Source organism: Gadus morhua, chromosome 21 (genome assembly GCF_902167405.1).
Source record: "Gadus morhua chromosome 21, gadMor3.0, whole genome shotgun sequence".
Lineage (NCBI taxonomy): Eukaryota > Metazoa > Chordata > Actinopteri > Gadiformes > Gadidae > Gadus > Gadus morhua.
In genome coordinates, this window is record NC_044068.1 from 7,496,495 (window position 1) to 7,515,176 (window position 18,682).

The 18,682-nt window shown below is 44.9% G+C and overlaps 1 protein-coding gene across 1 annotated transcript in view; it reads left to right on the plus strand.

The window, feature by feature from the left end:
• Positions 1 to 79: 79 nt before the first annotated feature.
• nkain2 (sodium/potassium transporting ATPase interacting 2) overlaps positions 80 to 18,682 on the plus strand; it is a 68,388-nt gene continuing 49,785 nt past the window's right edge. Inside the window, exon 1 of the mRNA XM_030345841.1 lies at positions 80 to 1,707. Coding sequence (XP_030201701.1) covers positions 1,654 to 1,707 — 54 coding nt within the window. The 5' untranslated portion in view covers positions 80 to 1,653. The remainder of the gene's footprint in view (positions 1,708 to 18,682) is intronic.

The following is an 18,682-nucleotide window of genomic DNA, read 5'->3' on the forward strand; positions in this document are numbered from 1 at the left end:
GAGAGAGAGAGAGAGAGAGAGAGAGAGAGAGAGAGAGAGAGAGAGAGAGAGAGAGCTAGCAGGACTACAACAGTTGAACGGCAGCTGCACACCGACCGACTAGAGGCTGCGTCTCCCCTCTTTCTCTTCCAGCACGTGAAAAGAACCGCGCCGCTCCCCTGCCGCGCGGAACACTGTGCGCGCGCCCCCCGCTCCCCCCCAATTCAATCTGGCGCTTCAGATGGCAGCACGGGAGAGACGCTCCGCGCTCTGATCACTCGCTCCGTCGTGCCATCCCGTTCCCATTGTCCACTTTTTTTTTACTCCTGCTTTCCGCACACCGGGATGACGAGACGCTCACTGAACGTGTTAACGGCGTTAGCATAGTCTTTCACCTAAGCCTGTTCTAACAACGACTCTGTTTCAAGACATTGACAAGAGGCACAGCGGCTTTCCCGCTACACCTCGCAGTTTAAGCACAGTGCCCGGTTGACTTGAAGAGGCGAGCGGCGGCGGAGCACGCGGCAGACAAAAGGCGATGGGGTTATGAAACCGGCGGTAACGGGAGGATGCGCCGGGAGAGAGGGGTCTATTTAAACGCTGAGCTCCACGGACAGCGACACGCAGGAACAACATCAGTCCAAACAGAACAAGCGATCATCAGACAGCGACGATCAGAATCGTAGGCTGTACTTACCGCCAAGGAACTGTTCATATTTTTTTGTGGTGAACCCCATCGCGCGGCAAACCTCAACCCCTGGATTATAAACCTTGGCGGGTTCTCGCGTAGAGCGGACGCTTCCTGAGGAGTCCGTGAAGACAGGGAGACCCGAAAGCCGGAGCTGTGGTCTCATGAACCAAACCTGGGAGCCGTAGGTACACCAGCACTTCTTACCGAGACACAGACTCTTTTTTTTTTTCTTCTCTCTAAACGGTCAAATCTTTAAGACTGCTGTACTGTCGGACAGGCGATCAGGGAGTACCATCCGTTTGATTCCGTCCCGGTATCTTCCCTCTAAAGAGTGTTTTTTTTTTTTCTTCCTGTCACCACTGATAGGCCCTTATTAACATATTTACCATGAGAACCGATCCGAGCGACAATCGAAAGGACTCAGCAGCTCAGTCATTCCATAATTTGGTTCACCATAATTCTTGTCAGTAATAAGTACTTTCAATACAACATACAGTTACACACAACGCCAGGTCGGTCCGGTGGATTAGCCCTGGTACAGATGTGAAAACTTTAGAGCTATTTATTTGAGAGAAGGTAGACGAGGCAACATCCTCGATACACAGGTCGACATTGGTATCATTTTGGACTGACACGGATGTTCAGTGATTTGGGATAAGCAGCCAGAATTCCCCCCTTTGGAATCCTTCCGAACAGGCAAGAGTCCAGAACACACGGACACACAGTCGTCCGTGTTTCCGTTGACCACCGGTCGCGTTATCGCAATCAGAGGGGCAGACGTTTCATGCACGTGTTTATCTGCCCGGATCTCTCCATGGTCTGCGGCGTGACAGAGTAGGACGCCCAAAGGGCCAATATCGACCAGCGCCTCCTCGTCTCGACTCGTGGAGCTGCTGTCGAGTCACCCGCCCCTGGGCGGAAGTTTGTTTTGGGAGTTGAAAAAAAGTTCTCCACACGTGGGCGTTCAGAAACAGGAGAACACCATGGGGTGTTGTAGCGGCAGGTGCACCCTGGCCTTCATCTGCGGCATGCAGTTGGTAAGTACACCGCTTTTATTTTTTTATTTTAGATATATAAAGTCTGTATGTGTGTCATCATCCTAGCCTAGATGTTTATGTGACGTCAAACGCCTCAATCGAGAACCGGTAGAAGATGAAAGGTGTGTCACCTGACGAAAGGTCTTCCCACCTATCAGCCAACCGTGGGGGCGCTGCATGATTGGACAGAGATGGACTGTGATATAAGGACTGGATGGATGGATGGATGGATGGATGGATGGATGGATGGATGGATGGATGGATGGATGGATGGATGGATGGATGGATGGATGGATGGAGTGGGACAATGGAGAGCTATATGAATGAACAACTGAAAAACATCTTGAATCTGTCGGCATGGGAGAGATGAGCGATGTGGGACGCTGTGTGCGCTGCACTGGATTTGGGGTAATGGATCAAGGGGAGGGTACGGATTGGTGGATGAATGGACAGAAGGCCGATTTACTCTATTCTATGGTGACACCAGAACACGGGGGTACAATGGAAGTCCACATGTTACCGTGACACCAGAGCAGAGGTGTACAATGGCTGCACAATTTCCACATACGTTGACATCAGAGCATGGGTGTACAATGGATGTACATACTGTGACATGAGAGCATGAACAATGTACAATGATGTGAACTGAGGCACAAAGACACACATACAGACACAGACACGCACACGTGAACATGCACATGCGAACATGCACACGCACAGTGGAATGCAGGCTCTGTGATGATGAATGGATGGGGTAGGAGGGTGTTAAGGCGATGATCCGAATGAGATCATGTGTTTCTACAGATGGACAGCTTGCTAAGATTTGCAAGCTGAGTGCTAGATAGATAGAAGAAAAGACGAATTCTCGCGCACAACAAACGCAGTGACATCACCCTGGCAACCCCACCCTCCCCCCACACACACACACACACACACACACACACACACACACACACACACACACACACACACACACACACACACACACACACACACACACACACACACACACACTGCTTATCCTAACCTCTACTGAGGCTCACCTTTAGCTGCCTGACTTCACTCTCACATTCATCTCACCTGAGATACCCCTTGACCTAGCGTGGCTTGAACTCGACTTCCTGAACGTAATCCTAATTGAATCTAATCCCATAATAACCTCACTTAACATGTAACCTTCACGCGAACTAACGAGCGAAACACCAGTTCCCCCGCGTGAACCTTCTCAACATCGCAACCCGCCGCATCTCAACTCCCCCACAACTTCACAACTTAGCCCCTAACCTTCACAAGTTTAGAACGATGACAAAATGAAAGATTTGATTCAAACATCACACGGCTGCGTTGCAATGAATTTAAAGGTCATATCGCCCTGCCGAGAGACAGCGTCACACTGTGAGCACTGAGCAGTAACGAGAGCTGACTGTTGACTGGTGGAAGCAAGGCTGGACTGGCCTTGTTACATTGTTGTGATGATTCAGGACGAATGACAGGGTGGTGGTGTGTGTGTGTGTGTGTGTGTGTGTGTGTGTGTGTGTGTGGTGGTGGTGGTAGAGGTGGTTGTGTGTGCGTGTGTGTGCGTGTGCGTGTGTGTGCGTGAGTTGATAGTGCTGAATATGAACACACAGTGGTTTCATGTTGTGTTTGGGTTCATTTTCAGATTATGCTAGATTTGTTATGCCTCCATGGAAACACGACACCGAGTGTGTGTGTGTGTGTGTGGGGTAAGTGTTGTTTTGTCAGCGCTGTTCGTTTGTGGATATTCAAACTCACATTTCTTTGTTTGATTGTGTGTAAATGGGAACATAAGCACATTTAGACTCGTCAATTCTAATCATTTCCGACACACAGACACGATTTCGAATCGTGTCTGTGTGTGCGCGCGATCGTGTGTGTAAATTGAAATATGGGCATAGTCAGACCAGTAGTCATTTACAATAATTTACAATGTGAATGTGGGTGCATACATGTGCTTTGTAGTGTGTGTGTGTGTGTGTGTGTGTGTGTGTGTGTGTGTGTGTGTGTGTGTGTGTGTGTGTGTGTGTGTGTGTGTGTGTGTGTGTGTGTGTGTGCGATAGATAAAGAGAGAGAAAAAAAAGCCAATTGTGCTGTGACGTGGGATACTGTTATGCATTTCCATTCCAAAGATGAATGAACAGACTGTTAATGGTTTGACACTTGACTGTATAGGCCTACATAATATGCAAAACCCCTTTGTGCCACAGCGTGATGGGCTCCATGCGTGCGCGCGGGGGAGCGCGTGTGTGTGAGCGCGCGCGTCCTTGCGTGGATAAATAAAATGAGATAGAAAGTTGTGTGTGTGTCTGTGTGTGTGTGTACATGCGAGTATTTTTTTGTGTACCGTGGTACCATCACGGCGCTAGCGATTGTGTTGTGTAATGCGGTGGAACTAATGCCGCGGCGTACTCAACGGCACGTTGTGCGTGGCGCGTTAACCCGCCGTAATAGAGCAGCCAGCTGATATTAACACCGGCGCCGGCTGATGGATGCTGTTTTATATGCGCTCTGTAAGGCACCGCCGGAGTCACGCACAGTTAGCTTTGCTATAGTTACAGTCCCCCGTGGAAGACTTGCACTCGTCGCACTCCCCCCCCCCCCCCAACCCCCCACCCCCGAAAAAGAAAAGAAACGACGGAAAGAAAATCTAAAACTAAATTATTATCTTACTTTGTTGAATGATGGTCTCTCCCAAAGGTTTTCATTTTAAATGTGCTGCAGTGTTTATGCACTATCACGTCTTACTCAGAGCCAAAACCCCCAACATCCTTGTTTTTTTGTCTTTTGACCCACTTATAATTCATACAATTTCGGATAAACAAAACATTCCGTTGGTTCCGGATCCCAAAAGAGGAGAGTCCCACCACCACCCCCACCACCACCCCCACCACCACCACCACTGCTGCCGCTGTTGGTTTTCTACAACCCGGTAGTAATTCTCCTCTCAGTGTACTACCTTGTGGATGTGACCTTCCACGCTTGAAATATCTCCCGGCGTCAAACTCCCGCAGATGAACAGATGTGTAATGTCACACCTGAGTAGACTAGACTAACTGAAACGGCTGCCTGGGCGGCCGAGAGCGAGTTGGAGCTGGGAGGATGAGGAGAAGATGTCGGGCAGCACTTAGTGCCAGTGAATATGAAACCATGTGATTCAGATTCATACACGCCTCACATACATTTGTACGCAAACAGCTTCAAAGCAGCACGGTTAAAAAAACCACAATGCTTGCGTTACGATAAGGAAAAAAAAAACGATCATCCTGGCTGGATATGCTCATTAAATATACAACTTTTAATCTTTAGGGAGTCTCGCCGCAGTCAGTGCTTTGACCCAGTTTATCGCTGATCAATAATTTAAATCGAGCAATTTAAAACACGGAACTGTATCGCATGCCATCTCAGTTATTGCTGTGGCTATTTCTAGGAAAGAGACACTTTATAGCAGGATTGTTTATTGAATAGCCATTTGGCTATTCAATAGTATTTTATTGTCTAACATTCCAGTGTTTATTGCAGTTAAGTTTAAATGATCCGTTTTTCTCCAGCTCTTTTTATCAGCTCTTTATACGGCACAAAAAGCACATCAAAAGAACTTATCTGGATGCTACAAAACACAACTCATGGTAACCGTGACGGCCTTCAGACTTTGATACGGTACAAGCGCATATGTGCACTTCAGTGACTCATATTTTGTCTCCATTTCTAATGGTCATAGTTCTTGCCGCCATATGAGTCCACACACCCACCACCTGCTGTCGATTAGAGAATATCTAAACAACCAATCGGTATGAAAGAGGCCCTAAAGATCAATAGAGACACACGTTCCAGACGGAGTCGGGTGGGTGTTTCTGCAGTTAATTGAGTGGGTAACAGAATGAAAGGGAAAAACACATGAAGGTAAATGTCAATGAACTGCATTGAACTGGCAGAGCTAAAGATATCTGTGAGGCATGGGTTCTCAAACATTGCCCGTCGACATCCTCTTCCCAGAGGAACAGCGAATGCACTAAGGTGAACGGTGTGACGCAAGCCCAGCCTGCGAAAAATACATTTGATTTGGATTTGAAATGAACAGTGTGAGGATTTCAACACTTGGCTTGCACTCCATCTATGGCAATCATAGTTATTTGAACACATCTCTCTCTCTCTCTCTCTCTCTCTCTCTCTCTCTCTCTCTCTCTCTCTCTCTCTCTCTCTCTCTCTCTCTCTCTCTCTCTCTCTCTCTCTCTCTCTCAGCAACTTCCCTTTCATAATCTACACTTTTGAATAGTTGGTGACCCTTAAGTGTTCCTGCACACTGTCGTGCATGTAAGTGCACGCCACGCACTATGGTGTGGGTCTCCAACAGCTCAAATGAGCGAGCTGTCTGTCTGTACGCAGTGGCACATTTCTGTGACATTTCTACCATGAATAATTAATCAACAAGAGGCTATGCTATGAATAAAGACGCTTGTCTTGAGTGTGTGTCTGTGTGTGTGTGTGTGTGTCCATGTGTGTGCGTGTGTGTGTGTTCTGTTCACACAACCGTCTAAATCAGATGGTTTTCAGCCAAATCACGGTCCATAATAATACAGGTTGTATTTTATAGTATTTTTTAAAGAGTCTATTCGATAAATGACTCGTTTGCCCAATGTGCTGCGATTTCCAGGATGAAGGCGCTAATCTCAGTTGTCTCGAACAAGGAATCACATTAGTGATTCGTCCTGAAAAAGGCTATTTATGGTTTAAAGAGTTTTTTCTGTTCGGTGGAAATGATTTACACAAAGCCTTGGGAACTCTTCGAAGCCAATTAGCTCCAGCGCACCTATCAATGTAAAAACACATCAGATGAGATGAGATGTGCGGGGGATAGCAAAGACAGGAACACGTAACATTAATCCACACAAAGCGGTTGCAAGCGTTTCTTATTCTTAATCACAAGCTTATTGTTGGACCCCTGCCACTGTCTTTGGGGAAAATTTCTTATTTTGAGTGGTTTTATTTTCTGGGCGGTATCTCACATCTTCTCCCTGTAAGCATGTTAGGGACAGACCCTGTGAGGCACTGCACCGGTGATTGAGGCGTACACCGATGGAATTGACAAAGTTTGACAGCCTTCCTCTTTTATCTTGGAATCCAGTCTCTTTCATTGATGGATGGTTCAGGAAATAAAAGGTGAAGCCAGAGAGAGAGAGAGAGAGAGAGAGAGAGAGAGAGAGAGAGAGAGAGAGAGAGAGAGAGAGAGAGAGAGAGAGAGAGAGAGAGAGAGAGAGAGAGAGAGAGAGAGAGAGAGAGAGAGAGAGAGAGAGAGAGAGAGAGAGAGAGAGAGAGAGAGAGAGAGAGAGAGAGAGAGAGAGAGAGAGAGAGAGAGAGAGGAAAGATGATGGTTATTGATAGCAGTTTTAGAAATGCTCTTTAAATTGAACAATCATCTCTCTCCCCCTCACAGGGCTGGAATTTGTTTTCTCTCTCTCGCTCTCTCTCCCTCACGGCGCTGAAACGTGTTTTAAGCCATGTGAAATATTTCACCAAAGCCGTGCACTCAGAATCCCTCCACACGGACTGTATGGATTTTCTGACCCCTCGGTGTCCCAAAACATCATTCAGATACCGTTATTTTACGGTGAATTAGTTTCCCCTATGTCTGTTCTTCTCTGTTTTTTTTTTTCAGATTCATCCCTGCTCCCTTTCCTATCCCATCCCTTCGCTTCCTCACTTTTTTTCCTTCTTTCCTCAAACTTCTAAGTCATACTTCATCCACCCACCGCCCTCGCCCCCACCCGGAGTCAACGGAGTTACAAATGTAGTCGGACACGAGAGTCCTCAGGCTGCTCACATCGAGCCGCTCGCTTTAGGCTGTCCTCCATCAATCCCAGGTTAGACCTGGAGCCGTTTTTAGGTTTTATTTACTCTTCCTTAGTTCACAATGTGGCTTTAAATAGTCACGGTTCGTTTTGTTGGGGAAACAGCGATTGGTGTCGCTGTGTTTGGGAGTTGATAACACAGAAGCAAAGTAATTGACGGATATGACCCACTGCGCTAACTGTGTACGCGTTTCCCCCAGTATGTGAAACTCTTATGTGTTATTTATTTCATGCAACAGTTACACTAAGGGCGTGGCTTAAACGAGAAGGAATGTTTAAAGTGCAGTTTGTAGGATTAAATGGCAGAGGTGAGGTTGCAGATTGCAGCCAATGGAATACCCCCTCCTATTTTATCGCATCATAGACACATTTTAAAACATACTTATGAATATTATGTTCCATTTCGGCCAAGTCCATTCTGCTGGATGCGACTAAATTCTATTGAAAAGCAGATTGGTACAATGTCTTCTAATTGGGATATTATAAAGAAAACCAGGGAGAAAGCTTAATGAACCTTGAGACCGTGTAATAGCCCACAGACGTAGTTTCCTTAATGACTCTCATGTGAATACAGTCTAACCTAAAACTAAGCCTTGGGAAAAAGAAAGAGCTATTTTCGTCGCGCACGAGCAACCGAAAGCAAAAAATTAAATCTCCACTATGCGGCTGTTGACAGTGTGAATAATAATATCAGGGCGCAGTAATAACATCAGGGTAAAACGTCCCCTAGGGGCCCACGAGGCTTGACCATTTGCCTGGCCCCTGAAGCGTTCAGCTTATTTAGCGGTGGCCGGTCTGCTACAGGTGCACCGTGAACGTGTTCACGCAGGCTAAACACGCTGGCTGTTTGGATAGCGCCTTTACATAGAGCCGCTCAAGTGGAAATGTACTTATGTTTTGTTGCTGTGAACATGTAAACAACTCGGGCCACTTCCTCCCTTATGGCGTCCATAATAAACCTTTCCTAAACCCACCGGGCCGTCTCCGTGTGAGGTTCTCTCCAAAGTAGCCCGACTCATTGCACACCTGCTTAATTACGTTACAGAGGTATGAGCTACACACTAGCTACATAGCTAAGTATACTTTCTCAGTGTGCAGCAGGAGGTAGAATAACAGCTTCTCGCATCCTCTCCTGGTACAGCTGTTACCCTCTGTTACCCATCCTCTTACTCTCCTTCTCCTCCCCCTCCCCCCCCTTCATTCTCTCACCTCTTCTCTTATATGACTTGTCCATTTCTCACCTCGCCTGTCCATTTGTCACCCATCATCTCCTTTTCATCCCTTCGTCACACCTTCCTGTCAGACCGTTATTTAATATATTATATGTATATTAAAGAAATAACACCAAAAAAAACAAATTAGCAGTCACATCCATGATGGGGATGTGACTGGTCAATTCATAATCTATAATATTTTAAATTGTATTAAACCCACATCTGCTGTGGGGGGTAATTTGATGGCACTTATTTTATTATCTTCCATATTTATATATTTTCCCAGCACCGCACTCTCATTACAGCTAAATATAAGCAGGGCAACAGACATGCGCTACAGTGCATTAAAATCACATTAATCAATGCAGACATCTCATTACCTCTGAACGAAGCGCTGATGAAATCATTTGCATATCATCGCACCCTGCAAAGTGGGTCGCGGGTGGAAAGATATTTTCTTCTTTTTTTTTCCAGGAAGGAAATAATAAGCAACTTTCAAATGTTACATTTGTAGCTGAACAACGGATAAACCGAGTGGCTTGTGGTTTTACCATCTGCCCTCAAGAATAACGAGGAAGACAATAAATGATTGATATTTGTTTGTATTTGTTTTACGGCAGACACAAGTGACTAATGACCAAATGACGTAATATTGGATCGTGCGACATCCAACATGTTTGAGAGGGTTGTTGCAATTCAACTGTTCAACAAAAAACTATCCGCGTTGTTTCAAGTGAAAGCAATGGGGGATGGCAGTAGCAATATCTTTGCTGTATCTCTCATTTAGACGGTCCAGCACGGGGAGAGTACGCTGCTCACTAAAAACATCAGAGGATGATGAGACGAAACGCAAGGAGCGATATACACTGTGAGAACAGCTTCTCATCGCTTGGTTTGTAAGCGGTCGGTCACATAAGAATACCATTTACGACTGGCAATGGACACGTTCACAGGGCTCTGACTTAGGCCCTATATATTTTAATCCCTGACCTCATATGTGTGATCATCTGTCGACATGTTAGGTGTTGCTCAAACAATCAGCACTGTGATGCTATTGGTCAAATGAAATAGTGGAGGCTGTTGCCTTGGGTAGCATGTGCTACGTGTTATTGGTTTATTACAGGCCTTCGTCTCTTTATTGGCGTTGAAGCTGTTGGAGACAATGTTCCACAGTTATTTATATAACCAGCATAGTGCAATCCCAAAGAATCTCACACTCTGGTGTAACACCACACCACCAAGATAAAACAAAATAATTGAAGGACAAAGACAAATACAAGGCGTGTAAATGTGAAAGTAACGCTAAAAAACAACAGAGCAGCTTTCTTGTTAGCTGCGAGCTGTGGAGTCGTAAGACGTCCATAAATGCGGCAGTTGGTGTTTGTGGTTTATATCTGGAGAAAGCCCTCTTCAGTTTTACAGACGCTTCCATTTTACCACTTAAATTTCCTCCGTTCCTCGATCGACCGCTCCGGCTCGATCGTTAAGTGTGCGTAAGTGACGCGCCGGAAACATTATCTGACACTTTGTTGTGCTGTCTGTTGTTGGTGTGCCGCCTGACAAGTCATCTCACGTCGTAGTATCGACAGCCCCTGAACCTGACCTTGTGTGTATGGCAGTTTCTGACGGAGGAGAAAACGATGATGATCGGTCAAATAACGCTGTCTCAATATTTACTGTGTTGAGGCCACGTTTCGTTGGTCGAACAAATTGAAGATGGGTGAAAATACCCCAAATTTTAATGGAGGCAGAGCTACATTTTACATTTCCACATTGAGTAGATGCTTTTATCCAAAGCGACTTAAAAAAAAATCGTACACACATTCATGCACTGAGGCCGAAGTCAACCATGCAAGGCGACAGCCAGCTCTTTGGGAGCAGCTAGGGTTAGGGGTCTTGCTCAGGGAGGACTCAAGCCGGGGATGGACCTAGCAAACGTCCGGTTTCAAGTCCTGAGCTAAGTTTCGAGCTGACGGTTAGGCCAAGTGGAAAGATTGACGATATAGAGCGCCACGGAAAAAGTTAATTTCTTTCTCATTTGTTGCCTAGTTGACGACTAACTCTTGTACTTTGTTCTGCCAGTGGATAGCTATTTACCCCTCAAGGAGTTAATAACGGGTGCTCTCATTCTCAGAGTGCTGTTCTCTTCTCTTGTGGTTATTGCCTAGAGAAGAAGAGAATTTGTTCTGGACAAATTTTTATCAAACTTATTATTAGAATTGGTGTGCGATAGGCTCCAACAAAATACTGATTCAGCTCGAAAGCTGAAAAGACTAGGTATAGGACTAGGTATTAGGTATTCAAAAAAAGAATTTTGCTTTTAAACTAAGTTCATACATATACATAAACATAATTGGTTTTCTAGTTAATTAAAGTAAAATCAATGCAATGAACTATGGCTGTGGTATTACGTTTACGTGGTGGAAGTACATAATTGGTTTTCAAGCTTCCTTAAGTAAAATTAAAAGTAATATAATTAACATATTTTCTATTAGTCAATTTTAATAGACACTATGTTCCACTTCAAGCCTTTTGTTTGAGCTCAAATTTATCTATTTGTTAATAAAGAAAGGTGGAAGAGAGCCCATAGCAGTTTATGTTGCCTTCATGTTATCCTGTAATAATTGTTGCATTAAAAACGGTTTAGGGAGGGAAACTGTCTGGTGTAAACCTCTTGACTCTTGAATAATGAATAAATAAATAAATGAACGTCCTCGTGTGAAGCTCTAGACTAAAAACACCACAACTTCACTCCAAGCAAATTCTGTAACCCCGGGATTCTACTTTTTATTTTTTACTTCTGGAAGAAAAATACAGCATTTAATTGAATAACAACTCAAGCATTGCTTTCTTCCCTTATATCTCCCTCCCCCATGTCTCTACTCTCTCTGTCTGTATATCTTTATCATTTCTCCCTCTGAGTTTTTTTCTTGGTTATCTTCTCTGTTATCCTTGTTATTTTATTTCTCACTCTCTCTCGCCACTTCTTCCTCCCAGGCCATTTGAGTTATTAGCAGAGCTGTGTGTGTGTGTGTGTGTGTGTGTGTGTGTGTGTGTGTGTGTGTGTGTGTGTGCGTGTGCGTGTATCTCCCTCTCTCTCTTTGTGAGAGAGTGGGAGATCTAGCAAATTATTACTCCAAACTTGCCAGGGAAGAGACATTTTGAAATGTATTGCTGTTCAAACCCTTTGAAGAGCATAAAGCGCACCAGAGAACATTATACAGCTCTCCTTTCAAATGATCAAATGTATTAAGTTGACACAATGGCCCATTGCAAATGGCTGCAATTTTATAACCCGGATAACAGATGAATATATATTTCATATGGAAGTAGGCAAAAGATAAAATCAATTGAAATATGATAAAAGGTATCTCTAATTGACATTATTTAGTAAGTAACCCAAAACGTTACTATTTTAAATCTTAAAGGAGCAGCATGTTACACGTTGACATACTAAATCATAAATTGATCATGATATGTCATCAGAGATGAAGGAAACACGTGAAGGCGAAATACTTGCTTCTCTAACAACAATGCTCCGGACTGTATGTGGTCCTTTGAAGTTTTACATCTGGAACGTCTGTTTTTGTTTTGCCCTCTGTGCTTCACTTTCCTCCGAGTTAACTTCGCCCACTGACCAAATCCCCAAAAATAAGGTTGCTTATTTGTCGTCTTTGCGCGCTCGTGTTCGTCCCTCTAAACCTAACCAAGTAGTAGTGTTGTCTAACTCACCAAAAACCAAGTAGATGTTTTGCCTGATCCTAACCAAGTGCATTGTCTAAACCAAAGTAGTTGGGTTGCCTGGTTGCCTAATCCTAACCAAGTAGCTTCTTTGCTCACTGGATTCTAAAGATAATACGGGACGAAATCATCTCACCTTCGCCATCCCTGGTGAAGGTCCTGTATTTGAGCCATTCATCCACCACGACCTGCTCTGGCCATGCTCTGTGGCTCTTTACACTGAGCCCCCTGACTTCACAAGGCTTTCTGGCAGAAAGATTCCTGGCAGAACTGGCTCTCTGGCAGAGCTCCCTGAAGGCTGAGTTCACCCGTGCTGCTGACCCTTCAAACAGATGGCCATGGCTGCCGCTCGGACCGGACCCCATCCAGACCAACGAGATGTAACGATAGCCCATCTCGGCAGTTCTCTCTCGCTCTCGCTATCGCTATCGCTCTCGCTCTCGCTCTCGCTCGCTCTCTCTCGCTCTAGCTCTCGCCCTCGCTCGCTCTCGCTCTCGCTCTCGCTCTCGCTCTCGCTCTCTCTCTTTCTCTCTCGCTCTCTCTCTCTCTCTCTCTCTCTCTCTCTCTCTCTCTCTCTCTCTCTCTCTCCATGTTGGTTTTGTCACTCGTTCACAATGGGAGACGACACTTTGTGACTTTACAAAGCGAATACAATGAGGCATCTGATTTCCCTCCCAACAGACTGAGAGTAAAAAAAGTAATAAACTAATTTAGTATTTTTCTTGGAACAATATGCGGGAAATGAATCAACAGTTCAGAATTGCTTTTTCCACATTTGGGTTATGTTTTATTATAGCCTATGCCTAACCAAAAACCTGGTTACATTTATATTATCTATAAGGGTATATAACCCTCTATGTATCCTTGAGATATAGACGTGTTCTCCCAGACGGAAGGTCCTGGGTCCAATGCCCAATGTCTGATGACTCCCAGACCTCCTTGAGCAGGCATGCATCACTTCTAACAACCCCGTCCATCTATTATTCATCAGTCATTTTATAAAATGAGAGTTTAGCGATTCCTTGTTCAAACACAGTGTCCACTTTGAAACAGTTCAGACGTATGCTCGTGGCAGCCTTGCCGAAACGGAACCAATGCCGACACAGACAAGTGATTCTGCTCGCCTTTGTTCTCGTGCCTTGTGATATGAATTCTGGTAAATCATCTCTATTGGTCTTATCTGTTCCCTCCGGAGCACACATAAAGAAGCTATGGTCTCCCTGTGGGGGGGGGGGGGGGGGGGGGGGGGAGAGAGAGAGAGAGAGAGAGAGAGAGAGAGAGAGAGAGAGAGAGAGAGAGAGAGAGAGAGAGAGGGAGAGGGAGAGGGAGAGGGAGAGGGAGAGGGAGAGAGAGAAAGAGAGAGATTCAGGAGGGAAAGCAGAGTGTTCTCATTACCTGTAATCATTTTGGATGCACCCATTCTTCATCCTATTCCTCATGTGCCCTATTTGCTCCTCTTCTTCCTCCCTAACCTCTGTGACCTCATCCTCTACGACTCTCTCTCTCTCTCCCTCTCTCTCTCTCTGCATGTGCTGTGTGTGTGTCTCTCTCTCTCTATCCTCTACACCCCCCCTGTGTCTCCCATGCCCCTCTGAGCCAGCGATTGATTTAGTATTATTACTTTACACTCATGCCCTCTGCTTTGGGTCTACTGTTATCTGGCTCTCTCTCACTCCCTTGCTATTTTAGTGTTCAATTTCAAGTTTATTTTATTGTCGGTAGAATACAATGTTTTTATAGATAGCCAAAGCAAGCACTATTATGCACAAGTGGTAATGCAAGTGCTGTGTCCCAGCGCCATAAACAATGGGCAGTGCTACAAGATCTTACCAATACAGAAAAAATCCAACACTAAAAGCAACAATAAAAAGTACACTGTATATTATTTGTTTTACCAGTGACTTATCAAAAACATACCGTTTAAGTTTAGTTCAATCCAGTGTGAATCTCTTTCAGTCCGCAAATACGCAGCTCGAAAATACAACTACTCTGTATAGTTATTCATTTTCCTCACCTTATTACCATATATTTCAAACACCGTCCAGGGTGACACGGTCTGTGATGGGACTATCCTCTGCTGGGCGGGGGGGCGGGGGTTGTGTGTGCGTGGGGGGGGGGGGGGGGATTGTGTGTTTGCCGGCCACACCAGGTCAATGTTTTTGTTTCACTCAATGTGGGGTCAGTCAAAGTAATCACATACTCCCCCCCCAACCGTTTAAGACCAAACGGCCCGGGCGGTTTCGGTCGAGGCCCTTAGTGCTTTATTTTTCTCTTTGTTTACTTGAAAAAACATGGCCGAGGTGGCAGGTCGTTCTATGTGGCTGCGTCTCTAGTGCTGCTCGGGGCCGCTGGGCTGGGCTGCAGCCTTCTTGTCCCCTCGGGCCCTCTCTGGATATGTGCTGGTGGTGTAGAGCTTCAGGTTTCTTGGACCTGGCCTCGGGTTGATTTTTCCAACTAAATTTGGAAGGGCTGTGATATTTTGTTCCTTGGCAGGCGCTATCGAAGGCGTTCAGGGTTTCAATTAGGTGTTTGCAATTTGCTAAATCGTTTAATCCTAATGTCTATTTAAGTTTGTGTTTGTGCTTCACGGGGCACTGCTATTCGGAGGATGTGGGTGGATCTCATATTTAAGTCTTAAATACACATAGGGCCCTATTTTAATGGTCTGAAACGCAATCGAGAAGCGCCTGCAAGTAGCTTTGTGGACGGTTCTATGGCGATGTTGCTATTTTACCGGCTCTTGCGCCAGGCGCAAATCTAAAAAGGGTTGGTTGGAGATAGCCTAATTACCCGTAGGTGTGGTTTGGGCGTAACGTGCAGTAAACCAATGAGAGTGCCAGCTCCCATCCCCTTTAAGAGCCATGAGCGCATTTGAATCTGACGAGTTGATATTTTGACTGCGCGTCTGCAGTCTCCGATGAGACAGATGCACATGAATTTCAAACTTCAAATGGCTCAGTTTATGGCCAAATAATATGGCCCAATTCACACATGGAATAAGGTTTTCTTCCACAACTTAAGAAATACTGAGTCCTCCAAAAAACTTCGGCAAAGAAAACTTAACACACATATGATATGCGGTAACTGTGTTTCTATTTAATGATGTATGCAATGCATTATAAACATAGTTTCTTATCAGTATTGTATGCATTATCGTTATCGACTTGTGTTCCTAATATGCATGTGTCCCCCCGTTAATATACATTGCCATGGACTGTATTATGTGTTACGTGTTTAGTTTGCGTGTGTTTGTGTTTGCTGTACAGTGTTTACAGTTGCATTGATTTAAAAATACAACTTATTACAGCTGTATCAGCTGTTCTTTCCCAAATAATTTACCAAGAATGTGTGGCTAGGTAGATGAGAGAAGCGAAGTGTATGCACGAGGTGCACAAGCAACATAATGCATGCGCCCTTAAAATAGCATCTGAACAACGCGCCACTGCCTTTAACCAGGTATTTTCTGGTTTATGGCGCAAGTGTTTTTCTGAAAGTGCAAAATAGCACCAGGGGACGTTTGCGCCAGAACACGCCTCCTCCTTTCGCCGAACCGCCCCTTGGGGCGCAAGATCATTCCCTAATTTACAGAAGCGTGGCGCAGGAGGGAAAAGAACGCTCTGTGCCAGTTGCAAACCAACGACACATGCGCCAGTGAGAAAGTCAATTGCGCCAGATGCACGATAGTGTGTGTGTGTGTGTGTGTGTGTGTGTGTGTGTGTGTGTGTGTGTGTGTTTCTGAGTGTGTATGTGTTTGTGTGTATTCAAATCTGACTGTGTCTCAATATAATTGCTGTCAGTGATTCCGAAGCCCGAAAGCCTGTTTTGTCTTTCGGGACAAGTGCACTGTGTTGCAATGCATTGTGGGGGGCCCATATCAACCAAATACCAGACGCCTATCGAAACGAAAACACCAAAACACAAAACACATCGACGGCGGCGATCAAATCGGCCGTTGGCTGTCTGCGGACGCCGCGGGACGCGGGTTCTCCGATGGCGGCGGACAGGAGAACCCGTACGCGTGGGATGATCACAGGGCAGAAAAGTTTCGCCGAGCCTGTCACTTTCCGGCGGCAGGCAGAGCATGATTGATGGAAATAAAGGGAGACGACCCGTAACGCAGACACTGTCATCTGTCCAATCCCCATAAAGGATTCTATGATTGATGGTCCAGAGAAGCGTTTAGAACACTCACACCTCCACACTGTGCTCTCAGCACTCAGCCTGATTGTGTGTGTGTGTGTGTGTGTGTGTGTGTGTGTGTGTGTGTGTGTGTGTGTGTGTGTGTGTGTGTGTGTGTGTGTGTGTGTGTGTGTGTGTGTGTTGGGGTGTGAGGGTGGGTGTTGGTATGCGTGTGTGTCTCTGAGGGTGTGTGTGTGTGAGTGTGTGTGTGTGAAAAGCTGACTATCAGAGACAGATTGAGATAGTAAAGCGACATAGATGGCATGTTTAAGTCAGTATCAGAATGACTACGGCTGATTACACATGTGTGGTGTGTGTGTGTGTGTGTGTGTGTGTGTGTATGTGTGTGTGTGGGCGAATGCGTGATGGTGTGGAAATTTGAAGACCTGTTTGAGATAATGTCTGATTGAGAGAGTGTGTTGTTTGTGCATTAGAGAGAGGGAGCGATAGAGAGAGATAGAGAGAGAGGGGGGAGGTGTTTGTGTGGGCCAATAGTGAAGGACAAGACAAGATATAATAGAGGTGAAATTAGGAGAGAGAGAGAGAGAGAGAGAGAGAGAGAGAGAGAGAGAGAGAGAGAGAGAGAGAGAGAGAGAGAGAGAGAGAGAGAGAGAGAGAGAGAGAGAGAGAGAGTAAATTGAGGATAGCTTGTGGAAAGATAAAGGAGATATAGAACAAAGTAACATTGTTGTATACATATGTCGGAGATGATCATAGGGGATGTGACAGAGTACAGAATGACGGACAGATGGGGGGTGGTGAGGCTGAAGGGATGGCAGAGGAAGGATCTATGAAAAGAGTATAAAAGTATAGCGATGAATCCAACGGAAGGTATTATGTACATGTTTTAAGTGCAAACGAGCACATAAGTGCATGTGTGTCTGAGTCGTTTGAGTTGAGGTTTCGCGGCTAAACATAGCATTCCGTTATTTTCACACATGGTACCGAGCCAATTCAATTGCCATAGTTACACCCTGAAATTGCCGGTGAATAGCCATAGCTGATTTATCACTTCAACTTAATGCTAAGTTGCATCAAATGTATTTAAAGTACACACTAAATCTCTGTCAAATTAGCGTAAAACCACGGCACGCTATTTACCCTGACCGGAACGCGAGTGGAAAAGGTCATAAAACGCTGTACTCTTTGCTGCCTTTCGTGGTGCTACGCTTCCGTTGGAAATCTCGATTGAAAGTGATTCAATTTGCATACGGCGTTCACAGATTGTAATTGTTGATCCGTGGCTGTTAGAAGTGCGTCAAATAAAGTATGACGGATGAAAAACAACAAGGACTGGCGACGCACAAACAGATGCTGCTACGCCAAGACCCTGTTAGGTAATGTCTTCTCAATGACTCCCCCAATTAACAGACCCCACTTGACGTCTCTCACGAGCACTCATAACGTTCTTTGGCTCATTGGATTGGTTGATTTTAAACAGATTAGCCACTCCCACAGCTACTTTTAACCATACCTGATTTGGTCGATTGTGTCTTTATGTAGAACTTGAAGAACAAAGATTAGCCCTGTTATAATATAACAGCAACATTGGGCAACGAGTTTGACACTTTATAGTAACATTTAGTCATAATTCATTCATAATCCCTGAGTGAAGGATGAACTAAACTAACTAATAAAACATTAATTTATAAGTAATTTATATTAATTGTATGTTAATGATATGTTCATCATTCACTACAGACTTATAAATTAATGGTTTCTGTTTAGCTTTAACAACAATACACGATGAGCTTGTCACAAACCAAAATATTGTTATTCTAAATAGGTGCGCACAGTATAAAAGTTTCATTGATATGCATTTACGGCTTACATTTACATAATAATTTACATAAACCTTTACCTGTGAAAAGAATATAGCAGGTGTTGCGGTGTCTAACTGAGGTATATATCCGATCCAACTTCTGTTCTGATTTCCCTTCTAATGAAGCTCTTTGAGTCTGCCTCATGTATGACAAG